The sequence below is a fragment of the Numenius arquata genome, chromosome 26, assembly GCF_964106895.1.
Source record: "Numenius arquata chromosome 26, bNumArq3.hap1.1, whole genome shotgun sequence".
Lineage (NCBI taxonomy): Eukaryota > Metazoa > Chordata > Aves > Charadriiformes > Scolopacidae > Numenius > Numenius arquata.
The window spans coordinates 5,163,785-5,171,822 of record NC_133601.1 but is presented as its reverse complement, the minus strand read 5'-3'; the positions used below and the strand labels follow the sequence as shown (position 1 = coordinate 5,171,822).

At 50.3% G+C, this 8,038-nt stretch overlaps 1 protein-coding gene across 1 annotated transcript; it reads right to left on the bottom strand.

Moving 5' to 3' along the window:
- Window positions 1-836: 836 nt before the first annotated feature.
- PRNP (prion protein (Kanno blood group)) lies at window positions 837-6,162 on the bottom strand. The gene is made up of 2 exons (XM_074164248.1): window positions 6,126-6,162; window positions 837-3,147 (listed from the first exon to the last, which is right to left on the bottom strand). The coding sequence occupies exon 2, from the start codon at window positions 3,143-3,145 to the stop codon at window positions 2,351-2,353; it is 795 nt and encodes a 264-aa protein (XP_074020349.1). The 5' UTR covers window positions 3,146-3,147; window positions 6,126-6,162; the 3' UTR covers window positions 837-2,350.
- Between the last annotated feature and the right edge of the window lie 1,876 nt (window positions 6,163-8,038).

The following is an 8,038-nucleotide window of genomic DNA, read 5'->3' as shown; positions in this document are numbered from 1 at the left end:
GCCAATTTCAAGTAAAAAAAAGCTTTTATTTTGTGCTTTCTGAGCACCTACAGGTGTTATGGATCTCTTAGGGTTTCCTCTTTGGGACCAAGCTGCCTGCGTGCAGGATTAATCATCTGTTTAGTGCTGAATAGGTTTTTTTTCCTGCCAAAAGTGTTAAAAAGAATCACATTTGGGGTTTATCTGACGCACCACTTAAAGACCAAAATCTTTAGCATCCTTGTGGGCAGGGGGGTTTGCAGCGCAATAAATCGCATCCTGCGTAGGTTCAAACCAAACCGGTCCAAGGCTTGGTCTTGAGCTTAAAATTCAAGCAAAGAGTCCAAACTCTCCTATCTTTTTAATTGTAATTTTTAACCTTTGCTGTAGCCTAAGTCATCTCACGGTGATGCCGGTTTAGGTACGGGGGAGATCTGGAATTCTGGCCACGTTAAGTAGTGCTTGGGGCTTGGCGGGGAGTTGGTCGGGCTTAATGCCACTGAAACAGCAAATATAAAAACTCTTTTATTAGACAGAAAATAGACGGAGTAAATACAAGGTATAAAGGGGTGTTAACCTTCTACGGGGAGAAGAAATCCCTGGCGCCAACCAGCGCGTTGGCTTTATCAGCAAATATTCGTTGGGTGGTCGCGATACCGTTAGCGGGAGCAGGGGAGGAGAAAAGGTTAACCGAAATTGTGGGTTTGAAGCCAAATTTAGCGCTGGAAGGGAACAAAGGCGCCCACAGGCTGAGGAGGCAGGGGCAGACAGGGCGAAAAATGCCGCTTCTGTCCGCGGCGCTGCGGGGACGGGCGAGAGCTGTTTGCAGGAAGGAGGCTGACGTGCGTCTTGGCTTTATCCGTTTTAATTTGTACCAGACGTCGAACACTTAGAAAAGTATCAGAACGGCAAATTTCGTGCATGCACCGTTACGGATTTACAAAACATTCGCGTATCACAAAGTACGGGTTACCTCAAAGCCCTGCTTTTCCGGTGAATATCCTGAAAGATTTATCTATATTTTTATATATATATATATCTCTATATATCTTCACTTAGCTTACACCGATGCGAAAAATATTTAGGACGGTGTCATTCAGTGCCTTGCAAAAAAAAAATAAAATACACGAGAGATATTAAATATAACTCGGGGTGACCAGTTCAACCAGCGCAACTTTACAGATGCTACAGGTTAGACACAACCCAGCACCGACCCAAACACAAGAAACACGAATTTCACCCGCCGCTTCCACAAATTAATTGCAAAAGGTGTTTGGTTTTTTTGGCTCTTTTTTTTTTCTTTTTTTAAGCATCTCCCATCCCTCGGGCCTGGTTTTCCTGATGCTGCTTGCTGTAACCGTCTGATTTAACTGATTTAAGTCTCTTGCTACATGCTTGACCCCCCCGCCTCCCGAGCATCCTTTCTGCTGTATTTTAACGTCCTTTAGGCCAAAGTGCTGAAGCGAGTGTGATCTTGTCACCTATAGAACCTCCAAACCGCCTTTTTCTCAGGCTGTGACACGCCAAGCGTTACCACTCTGGGGGTTTTCGGGGCATTCAGCAGCACTTTTTGCCTTTAGAAAGGCCAAAAAAGAGGCTCAGCCAAAAGCAAAGCAGCGTGGGGGTCAAGCGAAACCCGTCCGGGGCTTCAGCCTCACTGCGGGGGAGAAAAAAAAAAAAAAAATCACTTTATTTTTGTGTATTGCTGCAGGAGATATTTGCAGCATGCGAGGCGCGGAGCGGGCAGGTCCGTATGTACACGAGGAAGGGTGAGTTTTAGGATTAAAGGGTTAAAATTGCAACCCAGTAGCTTGTTGCTTGAAAAACCCATATTTGACCCTCCTAAAACCCCTCTGGGGTATATGGGTGGGGTATATATACCCCCGTGGGGTGCGTATATAGATAGATACGGGTGCTCGGATGCAACGCTGTTGTGTGCCCTGGGGGAAGGGGTTGTGGTGGCAGCGGGAATTGGGTAAGGGAATACTAAGGGAATTAAGTAAAACCCTGCTTGTTAGCAAAAATGACTTTCAGAAACGCTCTTGCAGGGATGCCAAGGGACTGGGTGAGCTTCTCTCTGCCCAGTCCCTCTCGGGCTGGCCCCGAGGAGGAGGAGGTGGTGATGAAGGCCATTTCTTTTGGGCATCCAGCTCCATCGCTGTCCTGTCACACCAGGGACGCCTTTGGGGTGGAGAAGGAAATTTTCATCCAGTTGCCTAAACTGGAGCCTCTGGGGAGGTGATGGGGAGCGTTGGTGCCCGCACGCCCCAAGGGCTCTTCACCAAAGACGACCGCAAGCAAGAACGGGGAGCATGGGGGAGGTCCCCACAGGGACACGGGTGACATCTCGAAGCTGCGGGATGCAGGCGCATCAGTGCATGACGAAGAGGGTGAGGAGGAGGAGGGCGGCGAGGGAGGCGTCGGCGAGGTGCAGCCGGATGCCGGAGGCCAGGCGGTACTCGCGGTACTGCTGGATGCACATCTCCCGGATCACCTTGGTCACCACCTTGGTCTCCAGCTCCGTCTCCGTTTGGTTCACCGCCGAGCCAGCCTCCGACACGTTCTTCTTGGCAGCGGGTCCGATGTTGTGCTCGGTCACCGTGATGTTAAAGCAGTCGGCGACGAAGACGTCCTGCGAGACGGGGCTGCTGTAGTCCCGGTAGTAAACCTGGTTGGGGTAACGCGCCGAATTTTCGTTCCACCACCGGTACTCGTCAGGGCTGTCGAAGCGATAGTGCATCCCCGACATGACGCGTCCCATGGCGTAGCCCCCCAAACCTCCCACCACGGCGCCCGCTGCCGCCGCCCCCGCCACGTGCTTGAAGTTGGTCTTGGATTTGGGGGGTTTCCACGGTTTTTGGTTGTGGTAGCTCCCTCCACTGGATGGGTTGTAGCCCTGTCCCCACCCCGGGTTGTGGGGGTAGCTGGGGTTGTGAGGGTACCCTGGGTTGTGAGGGTAGCTGGGGTTGTGGGGGTACCCAGGATTATGGGGATAGCTGGGATTTTGGGGGTAGCCGGGCTGGCGGGGGTAGCTGGGCTGGCGGTGGCTCCCAGTGCCCCAACCGCCTCCACTGGGTTTGCCTTTGCCCTTCTTGGAGAGGGCGACGTCGGTCCAGGCGCTGAGGAGCAGGGCCACCAGGCAGCAGGTGACGAGGAGCCTGGCCATGGCTGCGGGACACAAGGACAGGCAGCGTTACGGGCGGGAGACAGAGACCCTGCATCCTCACCCCCAGGAGCTTTAGGCTCCCTTATTTATGTATCATATAAAACACATATCAGTCCCTTTAATCCAGCCGCAGAATAAACATCTTTAGACTTAAATGCATATTTATCCCCCTCAAACCCTCTTATTTTCATATATATATATTAATATTTTATATATATTTATATTTTTATATATACTACCCACCTCTCCAACAGATCCTCTGCTAGTAAGGGCAATTTTAAAGTAGGAGAAAAAGACCTTTTGGGAAAAATGCTTCACTGGGTTGGGAGGTATAAATCCACTTATCAAATCTTCTCTATCCAATCAGATGATATAAATGAGCTTTATGATGTGCAAGGATTGATGGCTATAAACAGATTAATCCCAATCTCAAAGCTTTTGGGTCCCCGGGGCCGCAAGGAGGCCAGCGCCTGCCTTGCCCTGGAGGAGGGTTCTTTTCCCCAAAGAACAAAATTCAGCATGTATTGCCCGAGTCCCTGTTTACGTGCAACAGGCTTTTACTGAAAACCAGCATTTTTCTAGTTTAATGTGTTTGCAAGTGTCTGCTTACTCAGCAGTTTGCTGCTGGCATCCCAGGGGCACGCCAGGCGTCTCCTCGGTTAGCTGGTGGGCTGGCGAGGGTGAAATCCCATTTTTAACGAGCCATTTCTCTCCCTCTGTATAATCCAGCCTGTTTGATACACACCAGGTCCGCAAATCCTTTGGAATGACCTTTGGAAAACACTTCCTAAGCCGCAAAATCCCTTTGGATGCCACCCCACAACACCAAGGAGCACTGAACTGCTGCTACCTTTGTTTTTAATATGCGAACCCAGTGAATTACTGCTGCCCTCGTGTTTAATATGCGAGCCCAGCAATAGCGAAGGGTCTTTCCATCCTCCCTGGGATGGAAAATCCCCCTATGCCCAAAAATCCCCCCCATGCACGCCAGGATGCTGGGGAGGGAGAGCAAAGCACGCCTGGCCAAGCGTGGGTGGGCTTTTCACAGCATCCCTGGATGCTTCCGATATGTTTGCTGGCTCACGTTACAATTAAGAAGAAACAATTAAGGTTTGGGTCCCGAGTGGGGTTTTTTTCAGCAACTAATGGGCCAGCTTCCTTAAGAGTCACCACTCAGCCCCGAGATAAGTTTAATGCCGGTAAGTGATGACGGTCTCGTGCGAGATATTACCCTTAACAGCGCAAACAGGCAGAACAAACCCTTGTTTAAGCCAGATATTCTTCTGTTGCGTGTTAGCTCTGTGTTTACAGTCCATAAAAAGCAAATTAATCTCTCTTTGCCTTCAGATAATGATGCTCGTTCCTCTGGTCTCATGTCCAGAAATGTTTGAAGTAAGATCCTTTAACGTCAGTGTTTTGGTTGAGATCGTTAGCAAGAGGCTTGATTAAAAGAGCAGGGGGGGATGCACAAGCCTGGCCCCTGTGATGGGGAGGAAAACCAGATCTCGGGGGGGGAAAAAAAAACCTGGGTGCAGACTGCCCGCTTTCGAGGGGGTTTTCTGCCTCCCTCGCCCAGCAGCACCCACCTGCTGGGAGCAGCGATGAGGTCAGGGGGTTTAAAAATAGCCAAAAGACACGGTAAAAACTTGGATGGGCCAAACGCTCCTTGGGCACTCAATAAAAATAAAGGAAATAGGGGGGGGGAAAAGCAGCAAATTGGCAATTTTTTTGAAGATGTGACTCCCCGCAGGGGGGGCCAAAATCAGCCCCTGGATGAAAACAGGTTACGACAAAGCCCTGGAGGATATTCCAGCCTGGCAGCACCGACCTGTTCCTCTAATTGCCTTCGCAGAGACGAGCTCTGATAAACAGGGCAAAAGCTCGTTTGCATTTGCGCTGCTAATTACTGACCTCCTTGGGCAGCTGACCTTCTCCCCACAGAAATGCGGTCGCTGGCACAAACCCCCTGTGTGTGATAGGGACCAGGGAGCCGCTTCCTTGGGGTCGGAGCTGGCTTCCCTCTGCTTGGGAATAATATTTACAGTGTGATCATGACATTATTATTAAATTACATTATCGAATGGCTCCGCAGGTATTTTTCCCTGACTCTTTTTAACTTTCTTCCCCCACTTTTCCCTCTCTGCGGGTGAAGGTAGGCAATGAGAAATTAATTTAGGCGATTTATATCGGGGCGATTTATATCCATGCTTGTGTTGGAGGAAAGACGGAGCTCCTTCGGGGCCGAGGGGGAAGCGGAAAATGGAGGATGCGAGGAGGGATCGCAAGCAGCAATTACGTGCGCAGGGCTGGCAAGAAGGCGGCTTCGGGTTTGGAGAGGAAAACCAACACCCTGGTGCCAAAATAACTGCGGAAATAACCTTGTTAAGGTGCCCCAGGGGAGAGAAGAAATGAAGGGAGGTGGGGAAGAGGAAGGTGGAGGAGTGATGCGGCGAGGAGGGTGGGAAGATGCTCGGGAATGGGGGTGTCCGGACCCCCCTGGTGATGCTCATCCTGGCTCATGGGGGGGCTGAAAAATCAGGGCTGGGGCTATGGGGAAGGGGGGTGGAGGCTGGCAGTTTGCTTTCTGAAAATGCCACCTCTAGTTTTTAGAAATCCACCCTCCCCCCCTTCTTTTTAACCCCCCAAATAATGGGGGGAGCAAAGTCCTGTGCAGCTGGGAGCCACGGGAAAGAACAAAACCCTCCAGGTAGCTCAGGGCGGGGGAGAAAGACATTTCCCACCAGGATCAGCTTCGAATCAGCCCTGAATAAACAAGCACCAGGGAGAAGCAGAGCTCTGTCTTTTAAGGAGGACGCTCGCCTTCTGAGCTGAAAATATCTATTTTTAGGCAGCGATGGCGGAGAGAGGAGGCAGCCCCCCATCCCCTGTGATGCTGCTGGGTGTTAAAAGCCCCTTCACCTCTGGATTTCTCCCACCCGAACCCTCCCCCCCCCGTGTCCCATTTTCCCCTGACACTCACCGGCTGGGAGCCCGTTGCTTGCTCGGTTCGGGGTGATTCAGCCTCGGCCGCAGAGTGACGGGGAGGAATAAATAGCGAGAGGGAGGAGCTGGCTCCTGCGCAGCCCAGCCCTGCACAGCCTGGCCAGCATCCATCCTCCTTCCCTAGGGAAAACCTCGGCCAGCATCCCGCAAAATTCGGGTTCACCCCCTATCATCCCTCCCGGTGGATCTGGGCACGGGAGGCCACACCGACGGCCAAAGGGGCGGCTGGAAAATGGAAGCGCTTGGATGGTTTATTCAAGAAATATCGAAGGGATCAGCAGAGAATTGGGACTGGTTTGGAAAGCTTGGAAACCTGCAGCACTTGGATGGTTTATTGAAGAAATATTGATGGGACTGGCAGGGATGGCTTGGAAATCTCGCGGGTCAAGGCTCTGGGCAAGGAAAGGATGCTTTTAGTGGTTGCTCCAAATCCATTATCCTGGGAAACAGAGATGCTCTGTGGGTTGATGGATACAAAATAAAATAGATTTAAGAACTACAGGGGAAAGGATGAGTTTGTCTCACTCTGGAGGAGTAAAACGCTCCTGCACAGAGTGGTCACGCTTTGTGTTGGGGTACCCTGATATTTAATGAGAGCTGGGGCTTTTACCGCACTCCATTTCGGAGGGTAAGGGTATGTGTGGGTGTAGGGACCTAAAGACCGGGACGGGGAGTTATTCCCATCCTTTAGGGTTAGGATGGGCTGTAATAAATGGGTTGAGCCCAGAGCAACCCAGGATGCTTCCATGGTGGTTGGGAAATGCAAATTAAGCTTGAAACTAATTGCATTGAGACTAATTTCAGCACGGCCACGCGATATAGCCAAAACCCTACTGAGGTTTTGCTGCCCGAAATAGGTGGGCCAGGTACGGCTGACCCAGAGATGCTCGCACCCCTGGACCGCAGAGCACATCTGGCCATAAAGAGGATTTCCACCCCGATGCTCCATACGTTTGTTTATCCATCTGGCCAGATTATGTTAAAAAAAAAACCAAACTAGTAATTTCTGTCTGGCAGAGAAATGGGATGCACTGGGTGCTCTGGCTGCATCAGGGAGGCATCCATTTTAATTTCTGGAGGAGAAAATTAAATAAGGGGGGCAGGATTAAGGTCAGTGAGCCTGTTGAAGCTCTCTCCTACAATACACAGGCGTATTTGTTCCTCATGTGGATGCACAGATGGCTCCTGATTCCCTGGCTTTGGTTTAAATACTCTTCATTGGGCTATGTAAAACCCAAAGGCAGGAAAAGAAAGAAATACAGCACTGGGAATGGGATGGTTGGGGTGAATTCATCTGTGCCTTGTAAAAATCAGGATTTTTCCATAATAATATATTTCAGAGGAAGTTCTGGTCTTGTTGGGGGAAATATAGAAACTCTGATGGATCCCAGTTGCAAATTGAGCAGGGGCAGCCTATCGACTACCAATTAATTTTTAATTTATTGTGGAAGTTAGCAGTGCTAAAACCACCCAAACCAGTCTATCCACAGGATCTGTTTGATGGAGCCATGTGCCACATGGTTTCTTTAGCGTCTCGGGGTAAAATCTCTCCCGGCAGCGAGCCAAGAGCTGTATCGATCTCCGCCGGAGGTTTGGCCCTTCTTCATCTGCAGCTCAGGCAGCGATGGGGAATGAAGGAAATAATGGGACATTAAGCATGACGGGGGTTGGTGCCAAGTTAGAAATCATTAATGGGATGGATTTTTCTCGTAACGAATGGAAAACGCTGACTTTGATTTAATGATGAGCTGGGAGCGGAGCTGGGTTTGTCTTACCCCGCTTCATTGCTCCTCATTGATTTTGTATTTTTTTTTTTCTTTAATTCATGCGAAACGCTTTTATTCACATAACTCTGGACTTTCTTGGAGAAGTAGCCACAGCTTACAAAGG